This window comes from Pseudorasbora parva, chromosome 18, assembly GCF_024679245.1.
Source record: "Pseudorasbora parva isolate DD20220531a chromosome 18, ASM2467924v1, whole genome shotgun sequence".
NCBI lineage: Eukaryota > Metazoa > Chordata > Actinopteri > Cypriniformes > Gobionidae > Pseudorasbora > Pseudorasbora parva.
Window position 1 is genome coordinate 27,105,194 of NC_090189.1, and position 18,172 is coordinate 27,123,365.

The following is an 18,172-nucleotide window of genomic DNA, read 5'->3' on the forward strand; positions in this document are numbered from 1 at the left end:
GCGATGTGTAGTGCGTGTACATTTGTTTAGCTGGCCACTATATGTGTAACTTTATGTTTGTGTATTGTAAAAGCACTCAACAATACACAAAGAGGGGGGAAATATGTTGAACTAAATAAGCACGCTTCTTCATTCAAATGCGCTACTATTCCGTGTCTTTCTATGTAAACACTAACTTAACCTGTCTACACAAACCACGCGTAAACACACAAACACACGTGCACAACTGCACTTCCCACATGTACACCTTCAAAGACAAAAATACGACGATATAATTCAAGTATAAATATGTAAATAACACAAGCCGCTAAGCATATTATATAGTTAGTGTATATCGTACCACATAGAGACGTCCTGCTCTAGTCGTTTTTGCTGCTGCTCCTGTTCAACTGCAGCCTCTGGGTCTGATTCCGGATCATAGATGTATGGCTGTATCTGATTAAAAGCCATATTTTTATTTTGAATAAAGTTTTTTCCCCGCTGTTAGGGATGACAGCTTTACGACGCACTCGACGCACTCAACACAATAGCAGCGCGCTGCTGCACACGTCATTATTTAGCTCCGCTCACACGACACGCCCCCACCCGCTCGGCTTTTTTCGGAAAGACTCGGAACAGCGCATCTTTCTTATATAATTATAAAAAAAATAAAGACTTTTCGGAGATATGCAGGATGCAATGCTACTCTATAGGTACTCAAGATTGACATGACACTGACTGAAACTGAGTGTTTCACCCCCCCTTTAAGGCAACCAGGTTACTTTTTTTCTAAATAATTTTTTACAATGTGTTAAACATGACCTGGTAAACAAGAATTATGCAATCATGTTCTTTAAAATTGAGTCAAGAACCCTAGGGTTTTATACAGAACCCCTCTGAACCTCTACTTCCAAGACTGTATCTGTATGAAAATGAATGAGTAAATAAATAAACAAACGACAACAAAAATCACACAGAATGAATTAAGTAACTGAAACTGTTGCTAGTTTTATTTCATTTTATTTATTTCATAATTTTATTTATTAGCAAAATTCTATTAGGAAATATGAAGCCCTTTTTTTGCAGCTGCTCTTCATGTTACAACCCTCAACCCATGACTTTAAAATATAAAACAGATTTAAAATGGATGTATATGACAACTATCTATACCAAGGAAATAATGTTTAAACCATAAACATTTAAAAAACTAACCAAATCATGATTTTGTCCCAGCAAGGTTGTAAAAGAAAAAAGAAAAGTTACATTGAGGGTTTCAAATCTCATTTCAGCACAGGATCATATAAAATTAACTGAAATCATTCATAAAAAAAAATAAAAAACATAAAATGCATGTCTAATAACACAATGATTGTTCCCACAATGAGTGCTTCACAGTCAAAGTAAACTCAAACAGTACAGTAAATCTTCCAGTGGAACCCAGTTATATATATGTATATATTTTTTCTTTCTCTAAAGCGATTGAATGCTGTATGTCACTTCATGTGATTAACACTTGTTTGCTCCATCTGAAATAGTTGTAGTACAGATAAATGTGTGCAGTGTTATAACAATAATTACATATTGCGTGTTGTAGTATTAAAAAGGAGAATTCATTTAAAAACAAATTCATACTTGGCTTAAACATTCATGCACATCTACATATTACTTCCTTCCCCAATCAGCATAACTAAAATATTTGGTTCCTGCGATTGGTGGCACTTCTTAAGCACACAGATTAATTGTGCAGATTAAAGTATTGCACTTTGGTTCGTCAGAGGCAGGGGTGGTTCTAGGCCCTTTTTAGGAGGGCTACAAAACAGGAAACAGCTAAGAAAATATGGATGTGTCAATATAAGGTGAGATCATTAGGCAAGCGTGACTGCAGAATCATATACATTGCGTTTCAATAATGTTAATCAAACAACAAAAGAAAAAAGACAATCACTCACTGCCCTTAATTTGTTGATTCGGTCTCGTTTTATTGCTGAGTGTTTACTTGTCTTTAATGTTTGAACTTCATATTAATTACACTGTAAACCCTAAAGCTCAAAATACTTCAATGGTTTGATTAGGACCAACTTAAATTAAACAAATGAGTTAAATTAACTTTTATGAGTAGTTTTAACTTTCTTTTGCTTTTGAGTACACAGATATATTTCAAGTAGACTAAACTGTTTTTATTCTTTTGAGTTGTATGAACTCATTTCCTTTCATTTAGACTAACTTAAGTCTAACTGAAATTGGTTTGGGATTTTCTATTTCCCAGCATGCTTTGCCCATGGCATTTAAAAGAGAAAGTAAATGCTTAAATTAAGTTATATATATGTTTTTTTTATTTTGTGCAAGAGTAATCATAAGGTAGATAATTTAGTGATTAATGTTTTGTTATGGTAATTTAGAAGAATTTCGATTAATGTGGGTTTTTAGAGAGTTGCCATTATGTGAAAAGTGGTGCATGCGGCTTGGTTTGAGAGCAAACAATTCAGTACGCTGTACTCATTTAGTAAGTGATATACCATGTTATTGTTAACATGTTAGCAAATTGACATTTTCTGAAATAGTTTGTTATAGCTAGCAAAACATTTACATTAAGATAACCTGATAATTTTAAGTTAAATATATAAATTAGTGTACTCAAATATTTAAAGTTAAGAACAATAAAAAGGTACAAAAAAATCTTATCTAAACTTCTGGGTTTTGACAACGTAGGGTTTACAGTGAGGTAAATAACTATCAAAATGTATGAGCTAGCTAACTCAGTATTACAAGTTAAGGTTAATTAACATGCATGAGTACTCCAAACTTGATAGTTCTGCTTACTTAAAATTGGGAACATAACTCCAAAAATTTAATGTAACTGATTATGTAAAAATGCTTGAGTTAGCCCAACTTATTCGAGTTTACAGTGTAGGCTACTATTTGTTTTTGCTGTGATCAAAAATTGGATTTGAAAATTGTGAAATTTCACTGGTATCTATGTTGGTGTTGTTAGTAAATGTTGATGTTGTATGTTTACGTAGGTCAAAATCAACGAAAGCAATAAATGTATTTATTTAGACAAGGCCAGTGAATATTTTGGTAAGGCAAATAAATATCTAATGTAAAAAAAATCCTTAGTGCCCTGAGCCAATAGTTTATGTTAATAATAATGATGTGATGACAATTTTCTGTTAGTCAAAGTGTCCAGATTTGAACTGTACTGCAGAAAGACTGGAATCATTATATCATGTAAAACATTTTGTATTGACTTAGTACCAATTTAAGAATCAGTAGGCTACTTCTTACTGTATAGTAATATAATATAATAATAATAATTTAATTTAATATGGAAATGGTCTCTTGCTACAGATTCTCAGTGAGGGCTAAGCCCCCCTGACGATGAAATCCTAGAACCGCCCCTGGTCAGAGGTAAACATTAGACAGTTGTAATCCTTCAGGCTCAGCTAAGAGCTAAGAGAAAAGGGTATAAGGCACAGTTTAGGGGTTCCCTTCATTTGCACTTGGATGCTGAGGCACTTATGGAGCAGTTATTACGTCTCACGTGAATAAAATACCACCTTTCCCCCCACTAGATCCATTCAGGGTTTTTGGCCTTTAGGGATTTGATCACAATTCATAAATACCCACACTTCCACATTCACACATTTGCAAACACACATAAACACACACAATGGTAATTGCACTTTGGTGGTCAGTATTCTCCTCTTCTACCTCGATTAGTTCACATTTCCTGTGAGAAGCTACTCCACGGTCACAGATTTGGCCAGGTTCCTTGGGCAGTCCACCTGATGGGAACGAAACAAACAATACCAGGTGATAAAAATACACAAAAATTATGATGCATTTATCCATTTGCCTTCAATAGTTTATAGTGTAAATAGTACTGCAAAGTACAAAACTTTTTGGAATACTTTAATAAATTATAATAAAATATAATAATTATAAAATAAATACAATATTCAATTTTAAATCAATTAAATATTAACCATCTTATATTCCGCAAAATGAGGTGTGTTTAAATAAAAACTGACAAAAACTATACAAGTTTTAGGTCTGGACAACATGATGATATATAACATTGATTTACTGTAAGTGATCACCCGGATTTAGACCTACTTATACAGCAATAATAAATAATGAAATAAAGTACAGCATTTAAATGTGTATTGAATTGTGTAAAAATGAAAATATTAAAAATGTAATATGTTGATAACTGGAAATGCATCATGACAGTCCATAAAAAGGGTCCATTGTTATCGGCACAGAGATATCTAAGTTTATTTGTTTAACGTCACCCAGTGGTCTTTTGACAGCTCCAGCTGTTTGTGAATACAGGTTATACTTCCTCATTTTTTGTAGCCATTTTTCTCTGTTTACTTTAGTTATGTTGCACCGATTTAAAAATAAAAGAACCTATCTACTGCCTAGACATCCATGTTTTATTAAAAGGCCATCTTGCCAAGCAATGAATTAGCCCTTTAATAATTCACATTTAGCATACGCTTTTAACCAAAGCGACCTACAACCGAGGAAATCAGTAAGCATGATACCCTTTCCAAAATCGAGTTTTTACGAGACAGTAAGTGGGATGCGACTTAAGCGTTTTTGTTGTTGTTGTTGATAAAACTTTTAATGAATGAATAATGGATATGTAAACGTACATCATATCCTCTGAGAACAGCCAGATGGAAAGACATGAGCTGCAGTGGGATGACACTGAGGATGCCCTGCAGACAGTCCACCGTTTGAGGAAGTTCAATCGTCTTATATGCCATTTTACTGATCTCTGGGTCGTCCTGGCAGCATATGATGATGGGGCGGCCCTGAAAGATGATCAAAGGATATTAGTCATCGCTAAGTGTTGGATGATTGGTGGTATCTCAGAATCTGTAATTGTACACTTCTGTTCTAAAGATATATTTTTTAATGAATACTTTTATACAGCAATCTATAGTGACAGCAAAGACATTTGTATTGTTACAAAAGTTTGCAAATAAATGCTATTTTCTTTCTGTTGATCAAATAACACTGAAAAAAAGATATCACGTATTCTACAGAAATAAGCAAAATATTAAAAATATCAACATTGATAATATTAAAAAAGCACCAAATCAGCATATTATAATGATTTCTGAAGGATCAAATGACCCTGAAGACTAAAAATTCAGCTATGAATCACATTTTCAGACATAATCAAAGACAAAAAGTTATTTTATTTGTAGATATATTTCACAATATTACCGTTTTATTGTATTTTTTGATCAAATAAATGCAGTCTTGATGAGCATAAAAGACTTCTTTATAAAAAATAAATATCGACCCGAACATTTAACCAGTAGCATATATTACTGGTGGACTTTAATCACATCTCTATATGTATACCATATCTCTCATATCTCTATATGTATATACCCTTATCTCACATTATCTATAGTCTGATGATTGTTACCTGTCTAGCCGTGACCTGCTGCAAGGCATTGTGACACTTTTGGTAGCAGGCATCTTTCATAATGATCATGATGACTGGCATGTGCTTGTCGATCAACGCCAAAGGTCCGTGCTTCAACTCTCCAGCCATAATGCCCTCTGAGTGCATGTACGTGATCTCTTTGATTTTCTACAGTGCACAAAGACCAAGAAAGTGTGCTTTACTACACCATGTTTTTGATTATATACTCGCCTATATGCTCTTCTCCGGCTACAGATTGCATGGTACTCACCAGCGCCCCCTCTAGGCAGGTGGCATAGTTGTAGCCTCGACCCATGACCAAAAGAGACTTCTGATGGTGGAGCTCATCTGCAAGGCTTTTGATAATGTCATCCTGAGCCAGAACTTCCTTGATCAACTCTGAATGGAAGACAATGTCAAAGTTAATATGATCTCAAAGCACTAATGAACTACCGCAAAAAATACATCTACTGGCCATTATGAGAATGATGTAATGCACACACACACACCTGGCAGTTTTTTGAGGCCGTTGATGATCTCCAGTCTTCTCTTCTGCATTGAGAGCCTGTCTTCACTCATCATCAGGCCAAACATGATCAGAGACACAAACTGACTGGTGTAAGCCTGCAGATGATCAAAACACGCACTCAATACATAAGCAATGTACACAAAAAACAAAACAAAAAAGACACGGGACAGGTAAGAGAAAAAATATCTTGCCTGCCAATACAATTCACACACTTTTTGCTAACTGGCAAGCAGCATTAGCAGCTAATCTTCTGCTTGATCTACTAACTTCCTCTTTGTCACATCAATTGTATGCTCGGCATACTTTTGTGCTTAAGCGCCACCAACTTCAGCAGCTCCGGGCACGTGAACAAAAGCGCCAATCTCATTGGTCGGCCAGTTTTTAACGCAGCACGGCAACACGTAAAAATGACCCGAAGCCGCTTTCTTTTTATGATGCTTTTATGCCTGATGTTTTGCGCGTCGGTTTGCACACTCACATTGGCACCATTTGTTTAGTCACGAGGGGTTAAATGTCGGCAATAAATGCAAGCAAAAATCGTGTAATTAATGTAAAAATTCAGCTTTGTGTCACAGGAAGAAATTACATTTTAAAACATATTAAAATAAGAAAAACATTTTAAATTACAATAATAGTTCATAATATTACTGATTCACTGTATTTTTGATCAAATAAATGCAGTATTGGTGCATTAGGGAACATTAGGGAATGTTTTAAATATAAGATAACAATTAGTACTGTCGATTAAAAAAATAATGAGTTAAATCGCACTGTAATTAATCACAATTAATCGCACCTAACATTAAATAGAATTATTATAATATAAAAATATTAGGGCCGGGACTTTAACGCGTTAATTAAGATTAATTAATTACGTGACTTTAACGCGTTAATTAATTACGCAAAAAAAAAAAAAAAAATTAACCGCATTTATTTTTGCACCGCGGAACGTTTTTCAATAAATCAGTTTCGACGGACCGATTATACTGGAACACCAACTAGCGCTCCGGAGTCACGACAACAACATGGGTGCGTCTCAATCAGCTCCCTAGTTCAGTAGTCAGGCCACTGATCAGGGAGTCAGCCCATTGACTTATGTCCTGATCAGTGCCCTGACTAGGGAACTAGGGAGCTGATTGAGACGCAGGGCATGAGCGAACATGAACGAAGAAGCTGATGAGACCGCTTTGCTTGGCCCCGTGGATGGGAAATTTTGTTTTAAAAAACGAAAGAATGGAAGCGTCGTCAAGAGCAGGGTTGTGTGCAAGCTATACAACAAGGAATCTGCGTATCACCGCAGCACATCGAGCCTCAAATATCACAAATATGCTTTTGCTAAACTTAATGGCAAACATTGCGCTGGTCTGCTGGACTGAAATAAATAAACTATATTTTGTTGATTAAGCTTATGTATTCAGTCATTATTCAATGGTATACTAAAAATACATGTGAAAAATTACTTCTCATTGTTCTCAGGTCAAATAAATAAACTATATTTTGTTGATTAAGCTTATGTATTCAGTCATTATTCAATGGTATACTAAAAATACATGTGAAAAATTACTTCTCATTGTTCTCAGGTCAAATAAATAAACAATATTTTGTTGATTAAGCTTATGTATTCAGTCATTATTCAATGGTATACTAATAATACATGTGAAAAATTACTTCTCATTGTTCTCAGGTCAAATATTTATATGCGATTAAAATGCGATTAATTTCGATTAATTAATTACAAAGCCTCTAATTAATTAGATTAATTTTTTTAATCGAGTCCCGGCCCTAAAAAATATATTAAAAACTTTAATCTCCAAATGAATGTAGAAACAACATAAATACAGCATATTTCAAATATTTAATCTAACAGGTAGGAAATACTGTGAAACATCCTATAGTAGTCCATATGTTACATCAGTTGGTTAGTTAGACTCTTTTGAAGTGTCGACAATACATTTTGGTCCAAAAATAACCAAAAATACGACATTATTCAGCATTGTCTTCTCTTCCGCGTTTGTTTTCAAACCTTAAATAAAGAATTAAACGGTCGCGAATCAGCAGATTGATTCGTGATTCGTATCGCCAATTAAAGCCCTGCATTTATGCCCGAGCCCGATGGGCCCCGACTTTTTTACGCCCCTAGGGCCGGGCTTCGGGCCAATTTTCACGTCATACCTAAAACGCGGGCCAGGCTTCGGGCCTTTTTGAGGCTTCTCCTTCTTTTTATATTTATTTTATTAATTAAAAGGAACAATGAGATGTTCTGCGCTGGTGAACACGAGACCATAATAGCTAACGCGACTGTCAAGATGGCTCGCACAGTGTTCAGAGCATAGGTTCAGAGTCCGCACCAGCAGCAACAGCGCGCGTTTCTTCAGCGCAGCTGCTAGAGTTAAGGCCGGAGACACACTGCAAGCGTGGTGTGAGCGTGGCGTTTCTGTTGCGTGTCATCCGCGGGGCGTCTACTGCTATTAATGAACAGGGCTATCAATGTAGTCCGATCACTAAACAAACCAATTCAGAAGGATGAAAGCATTTCAGACGAAACTGGACAAATGTAAATGTAGCCTATCTGGTTGTTTAAACCACATGTATACATTTTACTCCTGGCAAACGGTTAAAAAATAAACGTGTGAGAGGGTTATGGGCTATATGTTGTAGTCTGATAGATATGATGGCGCTGCAAAACGCATCGCCGCAAATGACTACTGTAAGCCAACGCAAATGGCCGTAAATGAAACTTAAAATAAGTCTTAGATGCTCAAAAACACAATCATCTTCAATAAAAATGAATGAGACTTATGATCTTACCAGTGCGCGCTTTCTTATGTGGTCTTTGAATTTGAAATAAGCTGCTGAATAAAATGCATCTTGAATCTTTTGCTTCGGTTGCTATAAACTCCGTTAAATGAGCATATACCCCGGGAATTGAAGATCGGATTTATATTCATTTTGGTAAGGTGTAAGGTAGGCTATAAGACAACCTGCATGTTCTTTTTTTTATTATTTGTTTTTAGATTGTTTAGCTCCGTTTGCGAGAGCCGCGAGCAGAATCAGCCTGCCTCAGCTCGTCAAAAATGCCTTTTAGGCTACTGTGGTGGTAATAGTTGGCGAAATTAACTAACATTGTGATGCTTGAAGTGTTTTATATTTATGGATTTTATTATAGGCAAGACAAGTCAAGAGTTGATTTGAGAGACTTAATAGATTTAATAAGCGGTTAACTCAATGTCGGCCGCTGGCCGCTTGGTCGTCACTTAAAAAAAATTAAAACTATAATTTAACAAACAAAAAAATGGTCTAAACATTTTTCTAAATTAACTCAATAAAGAAACGAAACGAAATATAACTACTTTGACATTAAAAACAAAACAGAACTATTTTAATGGCTGGAGAAGGAGAAAAAAAAAAAAAAAAAAAAAAAAAAACACAGGCTCCAGTCGGACTCGGGCCGAGAATTTTGATAAGCTGTCGGACACGGGCCGGGCTAGGGCCTCAGCGTCTCGGGTCAGGGCCGGGCTAGGGCCTAGATTTGTGGCCCGTGCAGGGCTCTATCGCCAATGTCATGTGATTTCAGCAGTTTGCCAGTTTGGCACGTGATCCGAATCTTGAATCATGACCGTTTGATTCTTTATTTGAGGAACACGGAAAAGAAGACAATGCTGAATAAAGCCGTAGTTTTTGTTATTTTTGGACCAAATTGTATTGTCGACGCTTCAAATGAGTCTAACTAACTGATGTCACATATAGACTACTTTGATGATGTTTTCATTACCTTCTGGATGTGGACAGCAAGTGGGCATACACTTACATTCAAAGGACAGAAAGCCCTCGGACTAAATCTAAACCCTAAGTGAACTAGGTGAACTAACCCTAAGTCTAACAGTTAGTGCCACGCAAACCCTCTTTTGCCGTTAAAAAAATATTGTCCAGATTTACTTGTTTTCTCCGTTATTTACCGCCCTAAAAAAGCACGTCTTAAACCAGACACTAACAGGTAGTTTGCATTGGTCATAAGTTCTTATTTTTGCTTTTATTGGGCTGGAATGGTTTAAAGGAACACTCCACCGTTTTTAGAAATAGAGCTTATTCAACTTCTTTCCTACATCTAGATATGTGGGCAAATGCATTTTTGTCTCAGTGCATGCATTGTTTGAGTTTGGCAGAGTCGCCGCTAGCTTAGCTTAGCATAATGAATGCAATCCTATGGGGAAGCAAAGGCGAAGCACTGCTACTTGGGCGCAGAGATATATCATAACACATTGCGAAGTAGCAGTGCTTCGCATGTCCTTCCCTATAATATATAGTCCCAAATCAATATCTGCCTAGGAAATCACCTAGTCTTAATCTGCATGGCTATTTGAAAAGTTGAATAAGCCCTATATCTAAAAACGGTGGAGTATATATACTGTAGCGCAGCCAAAGGATGACAGAAAAGAACTGGTGCTGCATTAACTGCATTAATATTTTTAACGCATTAAACTGAAAAAATTATTTGCATGCATTAACACGCTAATTTTGACAGACCTAAATAATATAACATTATTATATAATATAATAAACAATATATATTATATTATATTATATTATATTATATTATATTATATTATATTATATTATATTATATTATATTATATTATATTATATTATATTATATTATATTAATTCTGATGTTAAGATGTTAATTTGGTACCTTAGTGCTGGCAACTCCGACCTCAGGCCCAGCATTGATGTGAACTCCACAGTCGGTCTCCCTGCAGATGGAGCTGCCCACAGTGTTGGTGACGCCCACAGTCAGTGCCCCGCGCTTCTTACAGTAGCGTAACGCCATCAGAGTGTCCGCTGTCTCACCTGATCAAAATCATATCATCAATGTTACCATAAATCAATATTTTTATCAGCAGCATTGACATGCATGTGTTAGTGCTATCAACATGAAACCTACAGTAATACAACTTTAAAGGGTTAGTTAGTTCACCCAAAAATTAAAATGATTTCATTAATTACTCACCCTCATGTCGTTGGACACCTGTAAGACCTTCGTTCATCTTCGGAACACAAATGAAGATCATTTTGTTGAAAGCTGATGGCTGAGAAAGGCTTCAGAAAGGCCTCCATTGGCATTCAGTATATTTACTCTCACAAGACCCATGAAGGCACTAAACACATCGATACAAAGTCCATCTCACTACAGTGGCTGTACAATCATTTTACAATGCGACGAAAATAGTTTTTGTGCGAAAAAAATCCAAATAATGACTTATCCGCCAAGTTATTGTCTTCCGTGTAGGTCTTGGACGTGAACTCACACAATAGCGGCGCTCCTCCTCTTCCAGGTCATGTATCTGAACAGTGGCACTGCATCATATTCTCGCGCATGCGTTGAGTTCACGTCAATAATATGGTGGATAAAGTCGTTATTTTGATTTTTGTGCGCACAAAAATTATTTTTTTTCGCATTGTAAAATGATTGTACAGCCACTGTAGTGAGATGGACTTTGTATCGATGTGTTTAGTGCCTTCATGGGTCTTGTAAGAGTAAATATACTGAATGCCAATGAAGACCTTTCTGAAGCCTTTCTCAGCTATCAGATTTCAACAAAATCATCTTCATTTGTGTTCCGAAGATGAATGGAGGTCTTACAGGTGTCCAACGACATGAGGGTGAGTAATTAATGAAATAATTTTCAATTTTGGGAGAACTAACCCTTTAAGCATGTTCAAGCATGTATAATATCATATATAACACAGTTAGTATTTTACTTTGCTCAATATACTCTCAGAGTTTTATTAATGTGCCACAAACAGAATATATTTTATTGCTCCAGGGGGGATTTTTTACAAGAGAATTGTCTTCTCAGAAATGTTTGCACTCATATTCAAATATCTGACTTTTGACAGCCGACAATAAAGTTTGTAGGCATCCTGAGACCTCTTAAGAAATCCATTGGGTCTTTTTTCTTGGGAGAAAAGGAGGTAGGACACTCTCCATTTAATCTCATTAGCATCTGGGAGAAACTATTGAGGTATCTGTGTTTTTTTTTCCTGTGCCGTGGGCATCTAGGTATCTGGAGATTATATCACCTCATGCACTTACTGTTGAGTAATTCAGTGCCATATCAGTTCAAAGGTCATTATTATCAACCCTTTCTGGAATATAAAGGAGACTGACGGTAAAGCTGCACTTTACCCGACTGGCTGATGAAAAAACAGACATCGTCTCTGAAAACTGGCGTGATGCGGTCTAGGAAATCACTGGCCAACTCGACCATGACAGGAAGTTCAGTCAACTCCTCGAGGATCTGACGTGTCTGCAGAGAGAATAAGAGATAATGCTGCGATCATGTGCTCAAGTAAAAGAAAAGTACAGTCAGCTGGTAATTGATATAAACCTCTTAAAGAAGTTGTTCAATTTGAAATCGGACAGCAGCCAAATATACACTTCAATATGCTGTTTTATGCATTGTAGTTTGGACTATTAAAGAAAATGTTTAATTTATGTTTAATTTTGACGCATGAATACTTACATAACTACTTCCACATTCTACTTAAATAACTCTACTTAAGTTTTCGGTAACAGCGTTCAGCACAGCTACATTACTCATAAGAACACCGATTATTACTGCGTTTTATGGCTGTCAATTGATTAAAACAATGAATCATGTTCTATGCATAAACATGAATTATCTTGAACATGCTAAAATGTTCCTATACATATATTTTTCCAACTGTGCATACTGAATAATAAATAAATATAATCTGCAGCAGTCCAGTATGGAAGCTTTTTTCCGCCAGAGAATAAAAAATAAAAATGTAATTGCAAATTTTTATCTCACAAGAATTATTTCTTAGAATTGCATGATATAAAGTTGCAATGGCATTTAATAAAGTCAGCATTGTGAAATGTAAACTCACAACTGTGAGAAAAAGTCAGAATTGTGAGATAAAAAGTCACAATTATAGTTTAAATAGTTTTATTTAAGCTTCCATAGTGCAGTGCTCGTCTCCTCCTTAACGTTTTTTTTCTCTTACTGATCATATTTCATACCTGTTGAGTTAACTTTTTTTTTAAGAATTCGACTGATAAAAAGGATTGCTTGTGTGCACAGTGAATGAATGTGTGGTACGTGCCAAAAATAAATGTAACAATGTAAAATATTAAATTAATCTTAAACAGAAATATGTTGACAGCACTACTTCTTTGAATATTCATATGATAATTATTTCATAAACGTAAAGGTTCTTATCCCCAATGTATGTTTTGACCCAGGGTCTAGGGTTTACTAGTTTAGACGAGCACTGACACCCTATGGTGAAATGATTTCATATGTTTACCAGCCGCTGCTTTTTCAGATCAGCTTTGGTTGCTCTGTTGAGTTTGGAATTTTTTTCATAATCATTAGAATATCTCTTCTACTGTCTCTAAAAATATAGAGATTTCGAAATCCCGTGGACACTCATTTTAAGTGGCGTTTAGTCAACTGGGTGACTACAGCACATTGAAAATATACATAACCGAGAAAATATACATAACATCTCTCAGTCTCATCTCATTGCATTTTATTACATTTTACGCATGTGCTGTAAGATGATTTATATGGTTTACTACGTTTCAGAAAGCGTTTTGAAATAAAGCAGAGAGCATTGTGATGAAAATGGATAACAACAAAAGCCAGTCTCATTCTTTTTCATCTTTATCTATGCATGCAATAAAATGTCCTCTGTTATGCTCCAGAAAAAAAAGAAAAAAAAACTCACTGCCACTCCCGCATGGTAACTGGTTCCACAGCCAATAATGATCAAGCGTCTGCATCTCTTGATCTCCTTCAGATGGTCGGAAAGGCCACCAAGAAGAACTGTGCACAAAAATAGGCATGCTAACTGATCCAAAACACTAAGAAAAAAATCAGGCTCAAGTTCTGGTTATAGGATTCTTTGCAACCAAACGTATCAGCTGCATTATTTGTTAAACAGCTATTAATTAAAGGTACAAATTTGTAATTTCCTATTCGTAGGCTGATTTCCAGGAAATGTGTAAAGTAAACATTAGGCATCATTGACCAAAGCAATGTTGTTTGCGACAGGATGGTCATTATTTGTTGAATTCCGTTTGATGTTAAAAGGGTAGGTGCAGAAATTACACACTTCACCTTTGACAATGGCTTTAATTCTACAATATCAAATCAGGCAGCACTTTCAGGGATGTGTTACAAGAAGAACCCTAATTTAATTTGACATGGATATTCTGGCAAAGTGGAATGTAATTTTGTACCTATATTGCTGTCAAAGCAGATTCTGCCTCTCATGGTGTTAAAGACAGATTCAGGCTGTTCAAAGATCTCCTTCTGCATGAAAGCCTTGAAGTTACCTAAAAGTATGAAAAGGTTTTAGTACAAAAACAAAACTTGCTGAATTAAACCAAAGACCAGATTAGGATCTAAAGAACCGATACTGAGATGCCCATATGACTGGAACTTCTTCAAAACTGTTCCTTTTTGTTCCTCTGCAAAACCAACAGCAACTGGGTTTGGTATATTAGAGACTGAATTACATTTTTTAGATGAACAAAAAACCATCTGGCAAAAATGCAGAGCATGGCGCTAGCAACTGCAAGGTTATGGGTTTGATTTGGAGGAAATGCAAGGACTGAGAAATGTACACTATATTGCCAAAAGGTTTTGATACCTGCCTTTACCTTTACATACCCATGAACTTTAATGACATCCCACTCTTAATCCATAGGGTTTAATATGGAGTTGGCCCACCCTTTGCAGGGGTTTGGAGTGTGTTTATGGGAATTTTTGACAATTCTTCTAGAAACGCATTTGTGAGGTCAGGCATAGATGTTCGACGAGAAGGCCTGGCTTTAAGTCTCCACTTTAATACATTCCAAAGTGGTTATATTGGCTTGAGGTCAGGATTCTGTGCAGGACAGAAAAGTTCTTCCACACCAGATTCGCTCATCCAGCTCATTATGGACCTTGTTTTTTGCACTGGTGTGCAGTCATGTTGGAACAGGAAGGGGCCATCCCTTGTCTGGCTATTATATTTTATATTGTATTATATTATTATATTATATTGTATACCAGAACAAGCTCAATTTAAGATTGAACATTGGTCTGGGGAGTCTGCTCTATATTTTCTACTGCACAAGAGGAGTGATAACCGAGCATTATTCAAATGACTCTGTACGCAATTGGATAGTCCTTCAACTAATCAGACCACAAAAGTTATGATAAACGGGCAACGACCCATCGCTTCTCTATCCGTCATCCTGTTAAACCCGCCAATAGCACGCCAGGTGGATAAGCCAGTCTGTGATTAGTTCCTGCAAAAGTGTAACAGAAGCAGTAGAAATGAATGTACAGGTTTCTAGGCTGAGTTGCAGGGCGAAATCAAATCACCGGCAGATCAGGCTGGGTTTACCCATCCCCAAACTATTCCCACGAAGTTTGGAGCATAAAATTGTCCAAAATGTCTTGGTATGCATTAAGAGTTCCTTTTACTGGAACTAAGAGGTTTAGCCCAACCCCAGAAAAACAACCCCACACCATAATCACCCTCCATCAAACTTTACACTTGGCACAACGCAGTCAGGCACATACTGTGTTCTTGGCAACCGATAAAACCCAGACTTGTCCTTCAGATTTCCAGACAGAAAAGCATGATTCGTCACTCCAGAGAACACGTCTCCACTGCTCTAGAGTCCAGTGGTGGTGTGCTTTACATCACTGCATCTGACATTTTTCATTGCACTTGGTGATGTAAGGCTTGAATGCAGCTGCTTGGCCATGGAAACTCATTCCATGAAACTCTCTATGCTCTGTTCTTGAGCTAATCTGAAGGCCACATTAAGTTTGGAGGTCTTTAGCTACTTACTCTACAGAAATATGCCGACTTCTGCTGACCCCGCTCTGTGATTTTACTTGGCCTACCACTTTGTGGCTGAGTTGCTGTTTTTTCCCAGATTCTTCCACTTTGTTATACCACTAACAGTTGATCGTGGAATATTTATTAGTGAGGAAATTTCACGAATCGACTTATTGCACAGGTGGCAACCTATAATATACTTTTGGCAATATAGTATAATCAATTTGGATAAAAGTGCATGCCAAATGCATACAGTAAATGTAAATGTAGATATCGGTTGCAGATGTGTTAGATTTGCAGAGGTATGCTCATATTTTCACCTGTTTGTTATTGTAGTTTATGATTTATTTCTTATATACTAAAATGTTTTTAATTATTCAGTAGTAGAGTGTTTTTAAAGATTGTTTCGATGGTGTGTGATCTGGGACCTTTCATGATCTGCTGGAGCTCCATCTGTAGGGTCTGAATGACACGGACAGGGTCTTCCCCTGCTTTACGCTTAATACGGTGCACAGACAACTTCCCCTCCACCACCCCGGCAACGTCATCATCCTCCAGATAAACCACCTTGTTGGTGTGCTCAATGATGGCACTGAAAGAGAAAAATCACATTTTACTTTACTTTTACTATCACCATCACATTTGTAATGAGGTTTTGTGGCCAGCAGGGTGCATTGCTGAACTTATTTCAGTAAGCAACTGGTATGACCAGTTCAACCTGGATGTCAGCAGTTAAGGTTTCTTAATGAGAAGCCTTTTAACGTCAATATGAGGTTAATGCTCTAGATTATGTGTATGTATGTTACCTAGCATCAGAGGCAAAGTAAAACTCCACCGCCAATCTGTCGTGGACGGAGTGCAAGGCATTGATGCTGTCCACCTGGTTCAGTAAGTTTTTCTCCTGTTCATTTTTTTTCCTGGAATCACCTTGAAGAAAAGGGAAATAAAATCACTCTTAGTAGAATTCAGTGAAATATTAACAGAGAATTATTGCTCAAAGCAAGAAACAAAGACAAGTGATTTAATATTATACAATTAATTGAGCATTTCTGTTAGCAAACAGTTGAAATATGAAATAAAAATAACCTAAACTGAAATAGACTAATTTAAATATTCACTATACAACAGTGTGCTTTATACTTCCATTATAAAATCATGTCACATGCTCACAGAAAGAGATAGTATCATAGCATTACACTTATCGCAAACAGAGGAAGATGATTGTCATGTATGACGACCATATTTCGAAATCAGGCTTGGGCTGGATGCCACACGCATTTCTAAATAACTTGGCCAGAAATGTGCCAGGGGTCAAAATGATGGCAAAACTGCCTTTTGTCTTTTTATAAAGCACATAATTTGTTATTGTGACAAAACTATGGGTCCAAAAGTATGTCAGACCACCTTAACAGTCTGATTAGTCTCCTCGATTCCAGTTAAGACAAATCTCAATGTAGAATGCCAGAGAACAGACATAGAACTACACTTTACATAAATATCACTGCAATTTAAAATATCTGTTTCTATTTTATTTTAATTTATTTTTTATTTAATTAGAGCGAGAGCTCAATAAAAGTGCCAATTATTTCCATAACGACCAACGTAATCTACCAAGAGCAGGGCAAATCAAAGTCTGGTTTAAGATGTGCTTTTTTGGGCAGTAAATAATGGTTCAAATATCAGAAAATTGACTAGCGCAAACCATAGTAAATCACCTTATATGAATCATTTAAATACTCTCCTTCATACATTTTGCGCCTCAAAAGGAAACTCTTACAAATGCATACGCAATAAGGTCAGCCACAAAAATAAATGTCCTTTTTAAGGGCATTCTTTTCATTTTAGCGTCTTTAGTAAATCCTGACAGTACTTTTTTTTCACCGGCAAAAGAGGGTTTGTGCTGGCTGTTAGTAAATCTGGCCCTTAAAGGTCCCGTTCTTCGCGATTCCATCTTTCAAACTTTAGTTAGTGTGTAATGTTGCTGTTAGAGCATAAATAATACCTGTAAAATTATAAATCCAAAGTTCAATGCCAAGCGAGATATTTTAATTAACAGAAGTTCCCTTTCAAAGCCTACAGCGAACGGCCGGTTTGGACTACAGCAGGAAGTGCAGGGATGTAATGACGTCACTAGAACCGTTTGTTGACTAACCCTCCGCCCACAAGAACACACAAAATAGGGGGCGTGGTCTTGTTGCTCTCCCACGTGGAGAAGAGCGCGCATTCAGCGCTTGCATCTCCCCGTTATGGTAAGAGCCGGGACCTTTCCGGGCAAAGTGCGCTAAGCTGCTGTCCAATCACAACACGGGAAGCGCTGGCCCAATCAGAACTCGTTACGTGTTTCTGAA

The 18,172-nt window shown here is 36.6% G+C and overlaps 1 protein-coding gene across 1 annotated transcript in view; it reads right to left on the reverse strand.

Annotated features, from left to right (window-relative positions):
- Nucleotides 1-967: 967 nt before the first annotated feature.
- gfpt2 (glutamine-fructose-6-phosphate transaminase 2) overlaps nucleotides 968-18,172 on the reverse strand; it is a 32,675-nt gene continuing 15,470 nt past the window's right edge. Inside the window, exons 9-19 of the mRNA XM_067423822.1 lie at nucleotides 16,631-16,751; nucleotides 16,253-16,416; nucleotides 14,227-14,322; nucleotides 13,713-13,810; nucleotides 12,145-12,265; nucleotides 10,648-10,805; nucleotides 5,938-6,052; nucleotides 5,700-5,827; nucleotides 5,429-5,596; nucleotides 4,641-4,802; nucleotides 968-3,764 (exon numbers count right to left, since the gene is read on the reverse strand). Coding sequence (XP_067279923.1) covers nucleotides 3,720-3,764; nucleotides 4,641-4,802; nucleotides 5,429-5,596; nucleotides 5,700-5,827; nucleotides 5,938-6,052; nucleotides 10,648-10,805; nucleotides 12,145-12,265; nucleotides 13,713-13,810; nucleotides 14,227-14,322; nucleotides 16,253-16,416; nucleotides 16,631-16,751 — 1,376 coding nt within the window. The 3' untranslated portion in view covers nucleotides 968-3,719. The remainder of the gene's footprint in view (nucleotides 3,765-4,640; nucleotides 4,803-5,428; nucleotides 5,597-5,699; nucleotides 5,828-5,937; nucleotides 6,053-10,647; nucleotides 10,806-12,144; nucleotides 12,266-13,712; nucleotides 13,811-14,226; nucleotides 14,323-16,252; nucleotides 16,417-16,630; nucleotides 16,752-18,172) is intronic.